Source organism: Schistocerca americana, chromosome 1 (genome assembly GCF_021461395.2).
Source record: "Schistocerca americana isolate TAMUIC-IGC-003095 chromosome 1, iqSchAmer2.1, whole genome shotgun sequence".
NCBI lineage: Eukaryota > Metazoa > Arthropoda > Insecta > Orthoptera > Acrididae > Schistocerca > Schistocerca americana.
In genome coordinates this window covers 1,046,671,627-1,046,694,913 of record NC_060119.1, presented here as the reverse complement: position 1 = coordinate 1,046,694,913, position 23,287 = coordinate 1,046,671,627, and the positions used below count along the sequence as shown (strand labels likewise).

At 39.0% G+C, this 23,287-nt stretch overlaps 1 protein-coding gene across 3 annotated transcripts in view; it reads left to right on the top strand.

Moving 5' to 3' along the window:
* The window catches only part of LOC124616941 (probable E3 ubiquitin-protein ligase HERC4), a 208,849-nt gene that overhangs the window by 83,183 nt on the left and 102,379 nt on the right, over positions 1-23,287 (top strand). For all 3 annotated transcript variants that reach the window (XM_047145226.1, XM_047145225.1, XM_047145227.1), the window contains exons 12-14: positions 2,454-2,643; positions 11,646-11,752; positions 16,213-16,395. In XM_047145226.1, the coding sequence (XP_047001182.1) occupies positions 2,454-2,643; positions 11,646-11,752; positions 16,213-16,395 (480 nt within the window). The remainder of the gene's footprint in view (positions 1-2,453; positions 2,644-11,645; positions 11,753-16,212; positions 16,396-23,287) is intronic.

Here is a 23,287-nt window from a genome sequence, read left to right as displayed (position 1 = left end):
CCAGTTTTCAAGAAGGGTCATCGAGCAGATGCGCAAAACTATAGGTCTATATCTCTGACATTGATCTGTTGGAGAATTGTAGAACATGTTTTTTGATCGCTTATCATGTCATTTCTGGAAACCCAGAATCTACTCTGTAGGAATCAACATGGATTCCGGAAACAGCGATCATGTGAGACCCAACTCGCTTTATTTGTTCATGAGACCCAGAAAATATTAGATACAGGCTCCCAGGTAGATGCCATTTTCCTTGACTTCCGGAAGGCGTTCGATACAGTTCCGCACTGTCGCCTGATCAACAAAGTAATAGCCTACGGAATATCAGACCAGCTGTGTGTCTGGATTGAAGAGTTTTTAGCAAACAGAACACAGCATGTTGTTATCAATTGAGAGACGTCTTCATACATTAAATTAACCTCTGGCGTGCCACAGGGGAGTGTTGTGGGACCATTGCTTTTCAAAATATATGTAAATGACCTAGTAGATAGTGTCGGAAGGTCCATGCGGCTTTTTGTGGATGATGCTGTAGTATACAGAGAAGTTGCAGCATTAGAAAATTCAGCGAAATGCAGGAAGATCTGCAGCGGATAGGTTCTTGGTGCAGGGAGTGGCAACTGACCCTGAACATAGACAAATGTAATGTATTGCGAATACATAGAAAGAAAGATCCTTTACTATATGATGATATGATAGTGGAACAAACGCTGGTAGCAGTTATGTCTGTAAAATATCTGGGAGTATGCGTGTGGAACGATTTGAAGTGTAATGATCATATAAAATTAATTGTTGGTAAGGCGGGTGCCGGGTTGAGATTCAGAGTGTCCTTAGAAAATGTAGACCATCAACAAAGGAGGTGGCTTACAAAACACTCATTTGACCTACACTTGAGTATTGCTTATCAGTGTGGGATCCGTACCAGGTTGAGTTGACAGAGGAGATAGAGAAGATCCAAAGAGGAGCGATGCGTTTCGTCACAGGGTTATTTGGTAAGCTTGATAGCGTTACGGAGATGTTTAGCAAACTCAAGTGGCAGACTCTGCAAGAGAGGTGCTGTGCATCGCAATGTAGCTTCCTGTCCAGGTTTCGAGAGGGTGCATTTCTGGATGAGGTATTGAATATATTGTTTCCACCTGCTTATACCTCCCAAGGAGATCATGAATGTAAAATTAGAGAGATTCGAGCGCACACGGAGGCTTTCCAGCAGTCGTTCTTCCCGCAAACCATACACGACTGGAACAGGAAAGGGAGGTAATGGCAGTGGCACATAAAGTGCCCTCTGCCACACACCGTTGGGTGGCTTGCAGAGTATAAATGTAGATGTAGATGTAGAATGACTATTTGCAAACCAACCAAGAAGAGTAAAGGGAATATTGGATTAGAAAAATGACAAAAGGGACTCACTTGCAATGCTGAGAATATGCTCCATATCCTGTACCAGAGTAAAAGTCTGTGTGGGAATTACTGGACTCTGCAACAACACCTGGTTTATGGATAATGAACAGTGTTGTACATTGGGACATATGAGAAGTCAGCTGTGATGGTGCTCAAACATTGTGGGATTGACCACATAATAAAATTCGTCAACATGGAAGTTCTCACTGTGGAGAAGAGCTACCATGCTTGCTCATTCAGAGAAGCCACTGAAATACACAAAGATGACAATGTCTCCAACAAGAAAGAGGAAAGCCTTAAGCACAGTCCTGCATTTCCGTGCCGCAGCAAACAACCATTGCAGATAGCAAGGGGAGAACCATAGCGGCAATAACAAGACATTGGGATAGAGGGCATAGCTTGAACGTCAGTCATTTGTGCTGGTAAAACGTCAGAAAAATCATCAAACATTGACGGAAGAACCTAAGACTGAATCCAATAGAAATTTGTCGATTTGTCAAGTTGTCACAAAAGCCTTAGCAATTTTTACAAAGATAAATTTTCAATTTCTCATGTGGTTGTTTTCTGGATTTATGTGATACAAGCAGCATAGTTTGAATCCATAACTTCCTCTGTGCTCAACAGTCTTGCGTTGCCCAAGTATTGTTTTGTTAACATTACTTTGTTATTTGAGATTATGAACTAGCAAAGATTTGTATTTACAGAATATTCCTTCTGTTAAAATGACATAAGTTAACTGGGAGGAAATATTTAAACTGAAAATGTAGCAGCTGCTAAAATGAACCCACTGCTTACTATCTGGTCACATTAACATGATGATTCTTTTTCTATTTCTTTCATACAGCTCAGTTATTTCTTCTCTCTACTACACGCTTCCACACTACCTGGAATTTCATTTATAACCATAAAAGTTTTTTTCTTGAATCCTTTCTCTTTCCTAGCTTCTTTTTCTTGATTCAGTATGGTTTGTTGCCCAATTTTTTACCTCATCATGCTGTCAACTTAGTCTCTAGTGATTCAACAGTGAGTGTTAATTGTTTCTTCTTGTTCATGTGTTACAGATACTCAGCTCCATTAGTGAACATTTACTTCCATCCTTGTCAAGCTCTCCACCTGATGTTGAAACCTTAAGACTGTATTTGGTGTTACCTTTTTACCACGAATTTGATAATCCAAAAAATTGTCAACGATTACATAGTCCATTTGGGCAGGCACTGCTAAAATTAAAAACAGAAGCAGGGAAAATTGTTGGTAAGTTAAAGCTACATTTTTTGTTGTTTTCTTGTGTTTTCTCAAACATTTGTTTTTGTTATTTTCATCTTCTAATGAAGATTTTTGTATTTGAATCTCAATTTAATACTTTACAGAAGTCAGGCTATCTAAAGAAATGACAACAATAAAGCAGTAGTAGAACTTTGTTGAACAAAACAGAACCATAGAATGGAAGGAAATAACTGGGAAGTGATTGTATATGAAGATTTTTTTGATATTGATTGCCTCTCTGACTACAAGATTTAGATAACGTACAATTACTGATGTTCAGCTTTGGTTTGTTCCCCATGGTAAATTACCGACAAAAATATAATTATATTATGTAACAATTATCCAACTGTCTTACATGAAATAGACATGAACCCTATGCTTAATGATTTGCCTGACCACAGTAGTGTCAGCAATAGAAAAGCTTCATAAATCAGGTTTAGCTAAAAAGGGAGAAGTATAGTTCCACAGAATCATAGATTCTGACTCAGTTTCACTATTTTGTGCGAATTTAAGGGACAAACAATGAGAAGATGTTTACCAAGAAGAAACAGTGATTGTGAAGTTTACCGTATTTACTCGAATCTAAGCCGCACTTTTTTTCCGGTTTTTGTAATCCGAAAAACCGCCTGCGGCTTAGAATCGAGTGCAAAGCAAGCGGAAGTTCTGCAAAATGTTGTTAGGTGCTTCCACAACCAACTTCTGCCGTCGAATACATGTAGCGCTACACAGGCATGCTTTGTAGGCACAAAGGTAAATACTGGCGCCAAAACCTCTGCGTCAGTAAATAAATTTAAAAAAAAGGTGGAAGACGAGCTTTTTTCTCCGCCCTGAGTTTTGACCACTGCATTTTCATACATTATCCAACGAAGTAAATACAAATTCCGTTTTGTTCACCTTCGAATGTAGCAGCATTTCAATGTACTACGAAAATCCGACTGGCAAGACTGTTTGGGATGTTTGTCAATATGGCCAACTCTACGTTCTGAATTTTTTCCTACCTGTGAGAAGAGATGGTTGCTAATAGGAACTTTTATGAATTGTGAATCATATGCAGTATTCTCTTCACCATAAGAATAATACGAATATAAACATTTTGCCATGTATTGTTTCGTGTTTGCTGCTATCTCATTTAATTGCTGTCTGCCTAATAAACTACGAAACTAGAGTGAGACAACAGCAAACGCGGAAGAATATACATATCATGTCATGTTTATATTCATATTATTCTTATGCCTAATAGTGAAACAGTCAGAAATGAAGCACGGCAATTGACTAGATTTTTAAATCTAAGCTGACTCTAATTTCTGTGCAGAATGTAATGTACTAAACAGGCGCCTGCAAAGATTTTCAAATGGAGAAAAATTTTCGCTAAACTCTGGTTCAGAACATCTTCTATCATACGCTATCTATTATTTGGATCTTGTTGATCATTATCAAAGAAAGCAGCAGTGTAAGTAACAACAAATGGCAGTCTCTTGCCATCATTTCGCTAATGAGACGATTCCTCTCTTATTTTTTTTAAATTGTAAGTAGCGGTAGTGCGTACAAAAGCAAGCCGTGCCGCGAGCAGCGGCAGGCCGTAAACACTCATTATCGTCATGCGACAAACAATGCATGACACAGTACAGTAATGCGTTTTCAGCTTAGTGTGATGTAAACAACTATAACAAAGAGAACGATACTTATCAGATCAAAGGAAAATAAGCAAACAATTCAAACCAGACGAAGCACGTGAAAAAGGAAGGGTACCCGTATAAATGCGGACGGAGAGCCTGACGCATAGCAATGGCTACCTGGTAAAGCTTAACTGCTGTGCTTATGACTCGAACCAAACTACTGTAGCTGTATCGTCATTCATTCGACCTAAATTGTGTCTCATATTACAATGGACCAACTTTGTTTCGATTTGGAGGTGCGGCCTAAAACTTTTCTCTCCCCTCGAATTTCGAGTCTCAAATTTAGGTTCGGCTTAGATTCGGGAAAATTTTTTTTCCTTGATTTCGAGTCTCATTTTTCAGGTGCGGCTTAGATTCGAGTGCCGCTTAGATTCGAGTAAATACAGTAATTGTGCCTTAAAAGTATTCTTAAAATGTGAAGAACCTGTCCCTTGAAACAGGCCTGTGACAATTGCAGTCAAAGCCAAGATAGAGGCTGACTATGTCTTGGATCAAAATATCTTTTGCCAAGAAGAGAGAGCCTTTTTAATGTAGATTGTTAGCTCTAATTAAGGACTAAAGTGGCACTACAATCACTGTTGTAAAGTTCTCACCGTTTTCTCAAGACTCATGTACTGTGTGCAAAAATTCAGAATTTCAGAACAAAGTCAAAAATTTGTGCTATTACAAGGCATGAAATAAGTGAACTTGGTAAGGTAAATGGTGTTAAAGTCCATGATGACTATAGCTCCAAGACAGGTGGTGCTAGACTCAAAACATTGGCTAATAAATTTACTGAATTCTTCCTAACAATTGGAGCAACCATGTAGATAAATAATTGAAATAAATAACTTTTACTATTACACATTTTTAAAATGGACTAAAAAGTATAAAATAATTTCTCATAGTCCCATGGAAATTCCTAACTCCGCACAGATAGTCTTGAAAATTTTGCTTGTAAATTTTTAATAGCTATGACAGTACTTGTAAAATTTAAAGTGATGAACGTGTGGCTCGCATGCAGCAGATATCTGATGCTTGAATAGTTCACATGTGTTAATAACAATTTTATTGCACAGCAAATTATATGAACTGTTATGTGATTTTTCCAACAATAGCTACTCTCTACACTCCTTGCTACTATCTAATGCATGCACCCTATGTTTTTCACTTCAAACTATATAGACCTTGTCGTAGCTATTAAAAATTCACAAGCACAAATTTTCAGGTCTATCTGTATGGTGTTAGAAATCTCTATGGAACTAGGAGAAATTATTTTATTCTTCAGACATATTGCAACATCCACACATACCTTTGACATATAGTGACTAATGATGTCATCAAACATCCTCATTTTAACTGGAAATAATCATGGTTGTGCTTTGTGTCATGAAATAGAAAAGGCTCTTTTGGTGCTATTACATGCAAGGGGATAGAGAATAGTGCATTAAAAAGAGGTATTGGTAAAACTCATACTCCGTGTAGTTTTAAATGACATTTAAAACTTGGCGAGCTAATAACGTACCAGCCATTTAACTAACAAGCAATCATAATCAGTGTACAATTTGTTCACTTATAAAGAAAGGAGAGTGGTCTGAAATAGGATAAGTGATGTGTACCGTATTTACTCGAATCTAAGCCGCGCTCGAATCTAAGCCGCACCTGGAAAATGAGACTCGAAATAAAGGAAAAAAAAAATTCCCCGAATCTAAGCCGCACCTGAAATTTGAGACTCGATATTCAAGGGCAGAGAAAAGTTTTAGGCCGCACCTCCAAATGGAAACAAAGTTGGCCCATTGTAATATGAGACACAATTTAGTTCGAATGAAAGACGATACAGCTATAGTGGTTTAGTTCGAGTCGTAAGCTTAGCAGTTAAGCGTCATCAGGTAGCCATTGTTATGCGTCAGGCGCTCCGTCCGTATTTATACGGGTACCCTTCCTTTTTCGCGTGCTTCGTCTGGTTTGAATCGACTGCTTATTTTGCTTTGAACTGATAAGTACCGTTTTCTTTGTTATAGGTGTTTACGTCACTCTAAGCTGAAAATGCATTACTGTACTGCGTCATGCATTGTTTGTCGCATTCTGATTGTGCGTGTTTACGGCCTGTCGCCGCTCGCGGCATGGCTTTTCTTTGATAATGATCAACAAGAACCAAATCTGCACAGAAATTAGTCATTTTAGATTTAAAAATCTAGTCAGTTGCTGTGCTTCATTTCTGACTGTATCACTATTAGGCATAAAAATAATACGAATATAAACAGGACACGATACGTGTTTTCTTCCGCGTTTGCTGTTGTCTCACTCTAGTTTCGTAGTTTATTAGGCAGACAGGATTTAAATGAGATAGCAACAAACGCGAAAGAATACATGGCAAAATGTTTATATTCGTATTATTCTTATGGTGAAGAGAATACTGCATGTGATTCACATTTCATCAGGTTCCTATTAGCAACAGTCTTGCCAGTCGAATTTTCGTAGTACATTGAAATTCTGCTACTTTCGAAGATGAACAGTACGGAATTTGTATTTACTTCGTTGGATAATGTATGAAAATGCAGTGGTCGAAACTCGGGGCAGAGAAAAAAAAGCTCGTCTTCCACCTTTTTTTTTTTTTAAATTTATTTACTGACGCATAGGTTTTGGCGCCAGTATTTCTCTCTGTGCCTACAAAGCATGCCTGTGTAGCGCTACATATATTCGACGGCGGAAGTTATTTGTGGCGGCACCTACCAACATTTTTCAGAACTTCCGCTTGCTTTGCACTCGATTCTAAGCCGCAGGCGGTTTTTTGGATTACAAAAACTGGAAAAAAAGTGCGGCTTAGATTCGAGTATATACGGTAAGCAACTTTGTATCTTCAACATCTGTTCATTAAGGGAAACTGCATTAAAGTCACTGAAAAGGCGAGGCCGTGACATTCAGATCATGGACTTACTTCAAACTTCGTACACTTTCAGTAGTCCATTGGGACAACATAACGTGCAAGTAGAAAGGTATGCTACCTTGACAACTTTGAGAAAATTTCAAGAGAAATTTTGTGCTTTAGTGATGAACTGATGTGTTGCAACCCTGAGCATGAGATGGCAGTGATCGATGATGAGACTTGTATTTGGTTGAACTGAATTTCCAGTGTTAAATGGCTATTTACTAATTTTAATTTTTACAACAAATAATATGTGACTTTTACTTCTATAAGCAATTTAAAAGCTTTATCAAACACCTTCAGACTTCCTTCTCAAGAAGATGCTTTTAAAATATATTCAGTCATATGTCGCCAATTATAAGCGCCAGTATTTACGAAAATGTCATGCTACGCATGGTGTACATCCAAATTGTCAGAAGAAAGAGAAATTTTTCAAAATGTCAGTGGGCTTTGTTTTTCCTGAGAAACTCTGAACATCCCTTGTGTATGCAGAAATATTACATTTTTTCGGTATGGTAGATGCCACTTTAATTTATGTCTTCCATGTCTGTATGAAAAATGTCGTCCTGCAACTTGTAACGTCAAAAGCACGTACGATAATAAATCATATGTTACCTTCATATTCTGGTTTATTGTAACTCTTTGTATTGTTCAATAAAATTATTTGCACCTTTATTTATCGATGTTTGACTTGGGCTTTCCAAGCCTGTTCTTGCAACCAATCTCTGCAGATTGAAGCATACAGGTGCAAAACAGTTCTCAGTACCTGACCTGATTGCAGGTATAACGGCTTTCAGAAGTCATGACAGACATACATTTTCAGGAAAACTTTATGCAGTTGGTCATTTACTTGCCAGTAATTATAAATATCATATTTGTTGTGGCAATAAAAATTAACAAACTACCAAATAATATTAAAAATTCAATAAACGTTCATGAAAATACTCGTGTCTTTTTGTCAAATTACCTTTCAGATGCAATATGTATGAAATAATATGACTAGTGCTGAAAAAATCTAAATTAAAGAAAAACAACGTGAGTGTGACTCAGTCTAGGAATCCAGTGATTATGGAACTTGGATTCTAACCACATGACTGCCACCATCACTCCTCTCCTCTCCTCTTCTCTAGAACGATTGCCTATAACCACCTCGGCCATCCAGACATGCTTTCTATTAGACCCAAATTCTCAGCTTCCTACATGCAGCAGTGCAGTAAAACCCTATTCACAAATTATTGATTTCCATAGGAGTTCGGATGATATTAGTGCACCTACACAGTAACAATCATCAAGGAGCCATCATGCTCTTACAGAAACGTTTATATATATATCCATGTGTTGCCTATTATGTCGGACATCCTGACAGAAGAGACACTGCTCATATCTATAATTCTATGACCACAACAGCTGTTTGATGAAGTAGTTTCAGTACGGATGCACAATCAATATCTGAACTCATACAGGGATCAGAAATCTGTGAGTAGGGGGCTAATGCGTGGAGCTCGTTGTGGTGTGGCAAGTGGGAAGTTGGGAATTTGAGTCTGATGGAAAGTTTGTCCAGATGGCTGAGGTGGTTGTGACAGCCATTCTAGGTAAGTGGAGCATCTCTGTTCGATTCCAGATCCACCACAAATTTTCAACTCTAGACATTGCATTGCTACAGTGCCCTGTGCGACTGGAAGTCATTATTTGCTTCATATCCCTTTCCCATACTGTTTTATTTTGATTCCTTTCACCCCTAATATTCATGTATATTCTTTGAAACTTATATGCATTTCATACAAAGTCAGCCATACCAGCTGTGGTGTATAATGCATCCTGATCCATTTAGGACAACTCTGCAGCTCCTAAGCTGACAGCACAAGTCCATATAGTTACAGTGTAGGATGTTATAGGATCACTGAAGAGTGTGGTTCAGGCCTTCCACTCAGTTCAAAATAAGAGGTCCATGGTCATTTCAGGGACTATGCTGCAAGTCGAGAGCTTTGTTGTAGCATCAAAATCAAAGTTTGTTTTTTCCACCACTTCCAACAGTCATTGGAGGGAATCGAGTGTGACTTTAGAACTGAGGCACAGGAGGCGTTGTTTGTTCTGATGTGAGAAACAATTGCAATTGGTTGTATCCTGTGCTTTCAGTTGTTTCTGGGAACCCCTCTTCAGCCTGTTGCAAAAGTCTCTGAGCATACACACTGAGTGCACATTTTCTCCTTCCCATCACTTGCCACAGTTACTTTGCAACAGCATATTGTGTGTTGCCAGCATACACCCTCTGCCTATGCCCACTCACCCAAACTGATAACTTGGTGGCCCTGTCCCTGTGATTCAAACTGACCTACTGTCCCTCCTTAAAACCTCAGACCTGTCACAAGCACTAACACCCCAATCACTACACTTCTTACCCCACTCAAACTATGCAGTACCATCTTCTTCCTAAGATCCACAAACCCCATCACAATGGTCATGCCATAGTTGCTGGCTTCAAAGCACCCACCAAACTTATGTCTGCCTTCGTTGACCAACACCTGCAACCAACAGTACCTAGACTTCCCTCCTATATTCAAGAAACCTGTGCCTGCCCCACTCCCACCACACACCTCACTTGTCACCATTGATGTCACATCCCTCAATACCAACATCCCCCATGCACATGGTCTGTCTGCTGCTGAACATTTCCTCAGTCATTGGCTACCTGATCCAAACCTATGACATTGTTCCTGCTGAACTTAAATCACCTTTATACTTACCAACAACTACTTCACCTCTGAGGAGCGGACACAGAAACAGATCAGGGGAACAACTGTGGGAACCAGGATGACTCCTTCCTATGCCAACCTTATCATGGGTCACTTGGAGGGGATTTTCGTGGGATCCATAAACCTTGAGTCCCTGGTTTGGTTTAAGTACATTGATGACATCTTTACCATTTGGACTCATGGTGAGGCTAAGCTGTTAAAATTATTGGACACTCTAAATACATTCTCCCAATTAAAACCGAGCGAGGTGGCGCAGTGGTTAGCACACTGGACTCGCATTCGGGAGGACGACGGTTCAATCCCGTCTCCGGCCATCCTGATTTAGGTTTTCCGTGATTTCCCCAAATCGCTTCAGGCAAATGCCGGGATGGTTCCTTTGAAAGGGCACAGCCGATTTCCTTCCCCATCCTTCCCTCACCCGAGCTTGCGCTCCCTCTCTAATGACCTCGTTGTCGATGGGACGTTAAACACTAATATCCTCCTCCTCCTCCCAATTAAATTTCACAAGGTCCTTTACAGATCCCACGCCACTTTCCTTAACATTGATTTCATCCTCATCAAAGGTCAGCTACACACTTTTGTTCACATTAAACCCACTAAAAACAATAGTTCTTACATTTTGATGGTTGTCGTCCATTCCACATGTAAGTTCCCTACAATACAGCCTTGGCATTTAAGGCAAACATATTTGTTCAGATGCAGACTCATCACCACCATTCTCACCTCAGCCTTCAAAGTACATAATTACCCCACGAGCCTAGTCCAGAAGCAGATTCCCTGGGCCACAACATCCAATCCTGGTAAAGCTGATCCCTCGAATGAACAACTTATGGAGTACACCACTTGTCACTCAGCATTATCGTGGTCTTGAATGTATTAATCAGCTACTTCGACAAGGATATGACTTTCTAAAATCATGACCTGAAATGAGGTCCATTCTGTCTGACTTTTGCCCATCTCACCTTGAATAGCTTTTCATTGTCCTTCCAGTCTCTGCAGCATCGTTGTCAGACCCTATGCACCTTCTGCACCCACCTCCCTACCCTGTGGCTCCTACCCCTGTGACCATCCTCACTGTAGGACATGCTCTATGCATCCTCCTATCCCCACCTATACCAGTGCTGTAACTGGCAAAACATTTACTATCAAAGGGAGAGCCACCTGTAATATGACACATCGTATACCATGTATTATGTAAATAGTAAGTAAAAAATGGGTAAGAAAATGTATGTCAAAAGTAAAACAGGTAACACATCCCTTTGTAAATGAGAAAAGGAAGGTAAAATACCATCGCTGACAAGTGGATAACATGCAACTTGAATGGTGGTGGTAAAAGAAAAATGTATTAAAACAGTATTACTCAGCATTCATATCAAACATTGTGCACTACACACTATTGTATTATGCATATACAGATTAAATACCTGAAAAGATGTGGTTAAACACTGTGATTGATACGATTATTGTCACATTAGAATGACGCTTTTAATTCATATTTTGATAACTGACAGAATTAAAATGAATTTATCTGTCAAGCATCAATTAGATAAACAATAAAACATTTTATTGTCTTTTTTTCTCAAAAGAAAATGATAAACTCTTGTTTCTAAGTTTTGTGTTTATAACATTTTTATATCATTTTCTGACTTTTCTCAGGACTATGGTGGCGAGGAATACCCATTGACTATTTTGAGAGGCTCATTCGCATTTTCAAGGATGTGGTACTATATGTGCTACAGTTTGCTGAAGATGTTAAATCAAAGGTAAAAAATTGTAGTTGTGTTCTTGAGTTAAGAATGCACAAAACACAATTAAGCTTTTGTTTGCAAGACCTGACTGGAGATTACCTTTATACAACTACATTAAAAAAGAGTGACTGAAGCAAATTAATAAAAGTAGGTGATTTGTGCCTAGTTATCTTTGAGACAGAAATAACTCTTGTCTTACATGTGTATACAATCACTGGTGTCCAAAATTTTTTAAATTTGTCGTCATTTGGAGAAAAAGTGTGAAACAGGAAGGAAAAAGTAAATCATTCGAAAATGTCAATGAAGGGAAATACAAACTGATGAAAATTATTTTGAAGAACCATGGACTCCATTGTGACAGCTTATTCCTGTGAGCGACACTTTTTTTGAGTGGGGAGTCACTTTTCCCTCAATTTATCATGATTCAGTGAGCAGTAAATAGATTCTGCACGCCGAAAAGTGCTCATTGACAGAAAATTATTGTTTAAGTTCATTCACACTGTATTGTGAAAATTGATGTGGAAGCCTGCCATTCCATCAGTTGTTAGCATCTCACGGATGTTGTAGATCAATAGTTGTAGTATTTTGTAATTCAGAATTGCAGTGAAGTATTCCAGTGCCAGCTGTTGTTATTGTTGTTACTATGCTCCTTGAAGATATTGCTTCAGTTCCAGCTATTTGGAATACCCTTTAAAATATGGCATGATACAATTTCTGTTTGTGCTTGATGCAGAGAATAAAAATATTGCATGTTTAACATTCTGTTACCGTTGCGTTTTCCTCCACTACCAAATTCAGTAGTCAGTAGTCAGTGGTACTTCAGAATGTGTCCTGCAATCTATTTTTTCTCTTAGTCACTTTGTGCTGTAATAAGGTTTCTTTCTGATTCAGTTCAGTATCTCTTCATTTGTTATCCCATCTACCTATCAAATCTTCAGCTTTCTGATGCACATTTCAAAAGCTGCTATTGTCATGTTTTCTGAACTGTTTGTGGTCCATGTTTCACTTGATAGTGACGTGTTTCAGAAATTTTTTCTGAAAAGATTTTCTAACAGTTAAATTTACATCCAGTAACAATATATTCCCTTTTCCAGAAAAATAAAATTTTCTTGGTATTGGCAATCTGCTTTTTGTGTCCTCTTCACTTCTGCCATTATCAAGTATTTTACTGCCCACATTGTGGTTGGTAGCGGTGCCAATCAGACATTGCTTTATTGCTTTAGTTTGTTGCGTGGGATACCATCAAAACAAACTTTAATTTTTGATTGTAATACGAGGGTTGTTTTAGGGTTGTTCGCGCGTATAGTCCCGTAGTTCGCGCGGACGCCGCAACAAGCCACCGCGCCACTTGCCGGCATCCTTCCCGTTCACACTGATGCAAGTTGCAGCTCTGTAGCTGACGTGTACGCATCGCTGTGCTACTTTATAATGTTTACGATTATTGAATCGCCCGCCGCGTGTGAGATATGGTCAGTGATACGTTTTTTGACCACGAGAAGCCTATCAGCTGGAGAAATTCATCGCCAGTTAACAGTAGTTTATGGCTTGAATGCAATGAGTGAAGGTAAAGTGCGTCAATGGGTTAGAGAGTTTAAAAATGGCCGTCAAAACGGCCATGGCGAAGAACGCTCAGGCCGGCCCTCTGTGATCACTGATGATTTGGTGGCTGCAGTCGAAACAAAGATTCGTGAGGACAGAAAATTCACAATTTCCACTCTTTCTTTGGAATTTCCACAAGTTTCAAGATAGGTTTTGTACAAAATTGTGTCTGAAAACCTAAACTTTAAGAAACTGTGTTCTCAGTGGGTACCCAGACTCCTCACAGAGGACCACAAAGGGAAGAGATTTGCCACTTCATTGGACTTTTTGATTCGTTACGAGGAAGAAGGGGATGACATGTTGAGTCAAATTGTCACTGGAGATGAAACATGGGTATCCCATATCACTCCCGAAAGCAAGCGACACTCGATGGAGTGGCGACACACAACCTCACCCGTCAAGGTCAAAGCCAAACAGACACTGTCAAAGCGCAAGATTATGGCAACTGTGTTCTGGGACCGGCGCAGTGTTTCGCTAGTGGACCTTATGCCACGAGTAACGACTATCAACTCAGATGCCTACTGTGCAACTCTAAAGAAGCTCTGCAGAGCAATTCAAAACAAAAGGAGCGGCATGCTGACAAAAGGAGTTTTGCTCCTGCACGATAACGCAAGGCCTCACACCTCTCAAAAGACTCGGGATTTGATTGATTCTTTTGGCTGGGAAGTTTTGGACCATGCACCATACAGCCCTGACCTTGCTCCTAGCAATTTTCACCTTGTCCGGTACCTGAAACATCATCTTGGCGAGCAGCGCTTCAATGACGACGATGAAGTGAAAGCGGCCGTGAAGTCTTGGCTGTCGGAGCAGGCAGCCGAATTCTTTGAAGAGGGAGTTAAAAACTTAGTTGTACGGTATGACAAGTGCTTAAATAAACAAGGCAACTATGTAGAAAAATAGGTAAAAGTGTGTAGAATCAGAAAGTATCTTTTTTTAAAAATAAAAACCGCCCTTACTTAAAAAACAACCCTCGTATAATTCATATTTACTGTTACATGCAGAGAACAAAAAAATTTTGCATGTGATCCAGTTGCTTTTGTGTTCTATAGTGTTGAAACATATTAAAAATTCAGCATACTTTGGTTGTAAAAGGTACCTCTGCCAGCAAGGGTAAATATGACTGTTCAGATGGAAGCACTAAATAGTAACCAATATTTCCTTGTAATCTGCATTCTTGCAATATATGATGGGAAGTCAACTGAAAACCTTAAATATTTTTATTTTTTTAATTGAACAAAAGTGGAACACAGATGCATCATTTTTTTGTTAGTCTCCCTTGTCATTCAACACACTTTCTCTGGCACATAGGAAATGCATGGATCTGTTGCCCCTCCTCATTGGAATAAAATTTCTTTCCTTCCATCCCTTCTCTGAGTGGGCCAAATGTATGGTAATCACACTTGTGCAGGTTTGGTGAGTATGGTGGATGTGGCAGAGTATCAAAGTGCAGGTCATTGGTGGTTGCACATGTAGCGTGGGTAGTACAAAGCTGAGCATTGTATGTTGCAGAATGACATCTATAATCAGAAACCCACACCGCTTTGGTCTTATTGCATGCCTAAGCCAGTTTTTTTGATATGTTGGAATATGGTGGACTGGCGATGGTGTTTCCTCTAGTCGTGTAGTGCTCCAAGACAACGCCTTGTTACCCCAAAAGAGAGTCAGAAATCTCTTCCCTGCAGATGGCTGCATCTGGAACATTTTGGGTTTTGCTGATGAGGAATGGTGCCATTTCTTGCTTGCTATCTTTGTTTTGGCTTGATGTTATATCAACACATCGCTCTTTCAGTTCTGACCTGTTACCTATCTTGCAGAAACTTTGCAAATCTTAAGCACTTCATGAATTGTGTGGTGTGCTGAGCCATGACTGATGTTCAGAGTTGTGGCTATTTCATCCACCATCACACATTGATTTTCCATCACATCAGCTTCAACTGCTGCAGTAGACTTGTGTCACAATGCAGTGTGCCTTACCCGGCCACTGAGTATCTCTCACAAAAATCACACTATGTCTGAACTTTCTGCCCCACTCTCACACTTGGTGCATTGATAGACATGCATCACCATACTGGACCTTCATTTGCCAATGGATTTCAATATGGGGTTTGTACCTTCACTGCTCAGAAAATATGTGGCATAATGCTTTTCTTCCATGGTGCATATCACAAGCCTGGCAGCCATTTTGAACTGGTGTTGTGACTGTGTTTCACTAGTCTTTAGTATGCTGTCACGTGTAGGGTACTGCCAACTTACAGATCAGTGGTGCGAAATGTCTATTTTTAATTAAACCTTTTCAGGTTTTTGTTTGATGCCCTCATATTTCTCATGTTTGCAGACCATTACGTTATTTTATACCAGTCTCATGATGATATCTGCTATAATTTGACATATTCCTTCCCACTTTCTTAATATTGCCCAGAACATAGGATATACAGAGTTTTGTTTGTGAATTGGCATAAGGTTGTGTGTGTGTTGGAATGGTGTTTATAATATGATGAAGTGTTCACTGGTTGCTTTTAGTACAGTGTTGTATAGATAGCATAGTACAGTACTGTATAGTATAGTTGTTTACATGAACATAAGGGTAACATATCAGAAGAGAACAGTGTTTGGTTCAGTTGTTGCTTTTTACAACTTCATTTCTGAGTAAGTAAACCATAGCTGTCAACACTAAACCAATTATATTCACAGTTACTGGTGTTTCTATTAGCTTAGTGTTATGGTTATACGACTTAACATTCTCTTGTCCTGTGTGTTTTGTGAATTGAGGAATCACTAGTTTACATATAAATTTGTGTTTAACATTTAATTTGAAAAGTACAGAAAATTTTTAGTGCAGTGTAGTCATTACTTATACAAAATCTCTTTCCTTCCAGAAAGCCGAATATGAGGTATCTGTACATATTGCCCTGGAAATTCTTTCACAGCTCAACAAATTAAATCAGAGTACAAATGATCTGAAAGTACCTTATGACACATTTCAAATGCCAGAACTTGCCGAAATTGTAGATGTAAGATCAGATTATTTACACTGGCTGGTTGAGAAAGATCAGACACAGGTAATTTACTCTTTAATTTTTAGTTAAGTATGAAGTAATAAATTATTTTTAATATCTGCCTTTGGTAGATGGCATTAGTGCCAGATATCATAGTCCATTTTCTGTAGTAAAATGCTATATTTTTCTTATCATCACAGCTGGTATTGGTTATTTCCTGGTTTTTAAGTTTTTATATAAATGATGGTTGTGAATACAAATATGCACCTTGTCTTTTGTGTGTAATGGCTGTACTTTGAAGAAGTTTTGAATGGAGATGGTCTTTCAACGTCTCCCCCTCATCTATTGGGTCTAAGAGACGAGCAGAACAGATCAATCAGTATCCTGGAAGTGTGTCACATTTTTGCACCTTGGTCCATTTAAATGAGCGACTGGGAGGTTGATTTAATCTGGAATGTCTGAGCTCTTTCTTGTACTCAAAATGCAAAGTTTTTATTTCCTAAAAAGCATGATCATGCTGTGGAAGCCAAGGGTGTTTGGCCTCTGATGTGTGTGGTGGAACTTGGTTGTCAGTGACCAGGAAGCCAGTAGTTCTCTGAGTGGGCTAGCACTGGAGCAGTAGTGAGTAGATGCTTGGTTATTTTCCACTCCAAGTTGCTATGGTTGGTGGTCATATGTGACGTGTGCTTGCTTGTGTGTGTGTGTGTGTGTGTGTGTGTGTGTGTGTGTGTGTGTGTGTGTGTGTGTGTGTGTGTGTGTCTTTTTCTGATGGAGGCTGCGGTAGAAAGCTAGTGTGTAAGTGTCTTTTAGTTGTGCCTATCTGCAACTTAAATATGGTAAGTAACAATCTATCTTTTGGGTACATTGTTGAGAATTGAAATACAGATTCTCTAAATGGGACACGCAATAAGTTTTAAATGAGGTTCAGCCCAATATATTTGTACTGCTCTGTAATTGGTGACCAGTTTTGGTTTCACAATTCACAGTATATACAGGTAAATGGAAGTGCATCATCTTTCTCTGCAGTCCTTTAAGGAAGGAGAATCACCTGACTAAAAAGCAACATCATAGATTTGGTGGTTAATCTTCACAGTGGCAGAATTAATGATTATGGAATTATGATTGTAACAGTGCACACACAAGGATTTATGGTATTGTTACCAGCATACATAATGCTGTCCAATAAACATAGTTTGCAGATAATTAAAACCTTTGGGTTTGGATGTCCATTGGTTCACCCAAGATACTTTAGACACGAAAGTCAATTACACAGTTTATGCTCTTGGGAGATTTGCTTGTTATGGGTATTACATTGAGATGCAGCATGTCACTTTTGGTGACATAGAAATATGTGCTTCACAACAGCATTATGCAAAATCTATCTCATTCAAGCAATGCAGTCGGACATAGGGATGTTAATGGTATAAATTCTGGGCACATACTTTACTAACAGGTAAATGTAGTTGTGCAAGATAGAATACTCCTTTTCCTTATCAGAATGAAGTCATTGTATTTTCAACCAGTTCACTTGATCTTCATTTACATCCCCTCCGTTTTGTTACTGCTTTTATCAACTTTTCAACACTCAGAAACTAGTCACCTTCCATTCTTACTAACAAGAATTTGAAGTTAGTATTATTCTGTACCAGTCATCTGGGGTGAAGACAGTTTGATTTCATGCTGCTTTTTCTATGTAACTGAAGTCGGCAACATTAGGCAGATATGAGTGCCCTGAAACCGTGAACTTTTAGTTTAATAGTTTCTACACTTGTTTCTTGTGTTAATTTCATTACAATTGAAGCTACATTAATGTTATGGTTTTGTCCATCACAAGTGTCACTGAAAATTATTGTGTGTTTACAGGGATTGTGTTTTATGTGCTTGGTGAGACAAGCAGAGATTTCTTTTGATCCCCTGCTTGCTATGGTCTCATCCCATACATACATGTAACCTAACTTTTTCCCCATGTTACTTACTCCCAGATTTTAACAGTACATGTTTCTACCGTAGTATGCCTCAGAAAGTTAGTTTTGGATAGGGGAGGACTTTCTGTAAATCCATAGTTAAGGTACATACATATTCATTTTCTTTTGCCAGTGTGCCATCAGCTTTCAAAGTAGGGCGTGCTTTTTCAGCTCTTGCTAAATGGGATTACGTTCTCTTTCTAGCTCTGCCCTTGTTTCTCAGTTTTCCTCCACATCAATCATTTACTTGTACCTATTTTAGTTTTACATGTATCTTTTCTGGGGAAGTGGAATTATAAGTTAAGTTTAAAACTAAAAGTAGATCAGTAGTAATGCTCTTTGACAGGATCAGTTTGATTTTCCACCCGCCAATGTGTGTAAAGATAGTACACCTTTGAGGTACTAAGGTCTGGGTTCAAGTATTTCCTGTTGGGGTTATAGTGGCTTCAATAGAATGGGAAATGGTTAATGTGGTCTATCATGGATTGTACTTGCAGTGGTATTATTTTTTGTGCAGCAGTGTGTTTATCCCATAGGACTTCCCCTGGAATCCTGGAATACACCCATCTCTTACTTTATTAATAGCTTTGGTGACACTTCCATTGCTTACAGCAAAAGTTACCAAAAAGTACTTGCTGCTTGCTCAAACCATGCAATCTCCTTTTTGAAAATGGAACAAATTTGTACTTTCCTTTTTGCCTTTTGCTTCAGAACTTGGACATCTACGCTGTATGGTCACCTGATAGATACATCCACATAAATAGGCATTTTGTTTGTTAAAATCACCAATTGTATGAAACTCCTCAAATTACATTTGTCTCTCATCTTATATGAGGGGTACAAACTATCGCTTGGGGCACCCACAGTCAATGTTTGCAAAACTCCGTACGTGCTGTAATAGTACCCTTGATGTATGACTCTCCCTTATTCAAAGCCTCATTGCTCATACCCTCTTGACTCGTTCTTTTGGTGTTTCCATGGTAGATCAGAAGAGGCAGTCAGAGAAGATGCTCCTGCAGAGGAGCCAGATATAGAAGATGCATAAGCCCAAAGCTGCCAGAACAAACCAGTTGTACAACTGTGCCTCTTCCAATGTTGGTGGCACTGTCATATTTAGGTTGAGTTAACATAGTTGTAGTTAAGTTAGGTTAGTTTGTTTTAAGTATGTACATACGTATGTCAGGGAATGGTTAAAACCCTGACTGAAACGTTTGAGGCAGGCATGTTACTAAAAGGTCCAGGCAAAAGGCAAGTGTGTGGTAATGATAATAGTATACTAAAGTGCATATTCAAAACCAAACCACCAAACAGTAATTTTTTAATATTAGAAATCAATTCTTACTACTTAAAGTAAACAGCAGTCAAATTTGAAAGCGCTCAATAATGGTAGTTTATTACTAAAATAGGCCTTTTGGGCGCAATTGAAGTTGAAAAAACATCACCTAAAACATTCCAACATTAGTTTGAACATTGTTTTTCATTATTATTACAACTTTGTATAAAATATACTGACCAGGTGAGTAGTTGTGCTTAAGGATTACAGGCCCTATCTGTGCCACTGTCATCACTATTGCAAAGTATATCATCCAGTTCATCATTGTTGCTATCCGTGATACTAGTGTATACCTTGTCCGATTTGTGATAGAAGTGTAGGAACATAGTGGTATAATTCATACTCATTTCACTATGACTTGCAAGGCATTTGAAGTTTCTTGGAGTGCTCCAAGGAGGTTCTGCTACCTAGTGGCTAAAAGTCTGCTGTGTGCCGTAACAGATTGGTTAAATTAGATGCTAGACAGCTGGATAGCTCAAAGCTGCAAAACATTGACTTACACCTCTATTTTTCTCAGCCATCCATCTGATGTCATTGTTACTCTAATTATCTGTTCTTTTAATAGCTCAGACTTCAAGTAAAATCAGTAGCATCATTATACTGAACATAAATATAGACAACTGAGCTGCAAGTTTAAGAAAGATTTTTCATACGTAATTATTTTACTTATTCCTGAACATATGGTATAGTACATGTGCACCTGCATTAGGTATAGAATAAAAAGTAGTTATTCTTGGTAGCAGAAAACATAGTAGATTTAGATTCCAATTTGATATGGCTCAAGTTACTCTATTGCTATCTACTAATCCCTGCACCTGTCCCCATGTGTTGTTCAGTTTCTGGATATCGTTGTATCTTCAATAATTTTCTTCTGTTGTTATAACGTATGTGGTGCTAAATCCATCACATGGCACAGCTGATCTTGTAACAGCCCATATAATAGCTGCATCCTTAGTACTCTCCCTATGTCTCTCCTGCACTCCTCTCCTCTCCTCTCCACTTATAACCTTTGTATCTCATTTCTTACTTTTTCATATTTTAGTTAGCTTTAGTGTCCATTGGTGGCTAGTTCATATGATGTCCTCCTGCCTGGAAAACAGCACTCCTGCTTCAAGTCATTGGTGCCATAGTGTTTCCATTACTTCTCCTGAAAGGGATTCACATCATTCACCCTTCCCCTCTCACGAAGCACAGTGTACATGGTTCATTACCACACTAAGCATCATATTGCAACAGTATACTCCTGTTCGTTTATAAACTACCACCTGCCACCCCATTAATACCAAAAACATAACAATAATGCAGAAGTAAACTCCCTATAACAACCAATTTCCAGTCAGTCAGTTACATAACTGTCTTGTATTCTACCCCAAAGCTGTTTATCTGAGGGCTGATCAACAAATACTGAGACTGATTTGTTTCTTGTAGCTTCTATGATAGTTTCTTATATACGATAGCAGCACTTTCGATAGGTAGATTGGTGGTAATGCTCTATTTTGTAGATGCTATTTGCTTTTTGCATACCAAACAGTGAAGATGACACGAGAGGAGCAGTATGGTACAATAAAATTGTGTGTTCATTTAAACCATACAGCTATTGAAACTTTTGAAAAGTGTCAGCAAACTTTCAGTAAAGATGCCTTACCTCATGCAACAGTGTTTAGGTTGCTCAAGGACTTCAGAGGAGGCTGACTTATCCCCATATGGCCTGTATTTGTGCCCATTGGGTGCCATCTCTGCTGACTCCCAAATGAAAGGTTGTGCAAATGGAGACAAGCCATGAGGTGATGCATCGCTATGCTGATGGAGGGGATGCATTTCTGAAGTTTATTATCTCTTATGACGACTCACGGCAACATCATTATGATCCTGAAGAAAATGAGCCAGCACAGTGTAGAAATTGCCAGGTTCTCCAAAAGCAAAAAGGCAAAACTCGTTCCATAAGCAGGGAAAGTGATGGTAATCACATTTTTTTTTTTACTGTTGTGGAGTGATTTAGCAGCACGCAGTTCCCCCACACTGTTACAGCAGCATACTACATGTCAGTATTGGCTAAACTGAGGAAGCACATTGCAAGGAAACAACCTGAACTTACTCGGACAGGGTGTTGACTTCATCATGACATTGTGTAGCCTCACATTACAACGTAAGTCATGCTGTTTCTGGCTCAGTTCAAAGTTACTTCTGTACTGCATTTGCCTAAATGCCCCGATCTGGCACCCTTTTTTAAATTCCCGTCACTAAAGGCAAAGGTTCGGGGCATTTGATTTGAGAACTCTGAAGCAGTGCTCAAGAAAAGTGAGGCGGTTGTCTAGGACCTGACAAAGAATGGTCTGCACTGTATACTCGAGGACTGCCAGACGGTATAAAAAGTGCTTGCAAGGAGAAGAGTAGTACTTTCAAAATGATCTTGTAAACATTGAAATGGAGAAATAAACATCTGTGAAAGAAATGAGTTTCAGCCTTTGTTGACCATCCCTCTTATATCCCACACAATTCAATATCTACTGAAGAGATGTGGGTGCATAAGGCACTCTGCCCACGTTGTGCTCGGAGGCTTCTGTCTCCTCTCTTCCGTTGTTAGCTTTCCCTTTCTTCATGGGCAGTGACAGTAGCTCTTGGGGTAAGGCATCTAAATTAACCTTAAAATTCTTAACATGTCCTGTGTGAACAATGGAACTTCACAATGGTAATTGTAACTTCAGATTAGTGGGTAATGATATCTTTGTGACTTGATATGGCCCGTGAATCGTATAATAAATTTTTACATTTGAATCTATGGTATGTAGACTCTTGCTGTTATGGCCCATTGGCTGATTCACCATTCAGGCAACTTAACAGTGCATTATTCTATTCTTTCTTACTGCTCAAGCGCTTTTGTATTCATTGTCTTCACCCATTTCCACACATCCTACAACGTCTTTGCAAAATTCTTCACCGACTTCCCATTTTTCCTGCTTTTTGGCTTAATCACATTGAAAGACAACAGCAACTTTTTATCGTATACCACCTCATAGTGCTAGAGCCCAGTGCTGTCATGCACGGTCAGTGCCTCTGTTCGATTAAGGGTGGAAGGGACTAGGTCTCAGCCTCATTATTCAGAGCTGATGGCATAGTTGCCTAATCAACTTGGACATGAAGTTGGTGCACTGACCTGTAATTAGTGGGTCAGGAATGCCAAACTTCGGTAACAAGTTGTTTGTCATTTCTTGTGATAATGTACTCGCTTTTTGATTCAGAATTGCAACCATTGCAGTGGAACATGAAAAGTGGTTTATGGTCTTTAATGCATCAGATCCAAGATTATCACCACTAACTGAAACCATGAAATCTCCATTTACTTCCTGAAAGGACCACATTCATACTTACAAAACAGTGTGAAGTACCCAATTTGTCATTGTGTTCCAATGGTCCTGTAATATACAAAACGACATCCAGCAGGCCAGTAGCCAAACTTACCCAGAGTGGTTTTACTGTACCTTCCGGTACTCTGTCATGTGAGTTGAGCTTTAATGATCATGTGTGCAGGTTACTTAGCTCCACTTTTATACTCAACGAATCTTGTGACAATGCACCATTTGCAGTTGTCGTTTCCAGCCACAACAATGCCCCACTGAGTTAAATAGCGTATTACAGAAGAGCAATTTTTGTGTGATGC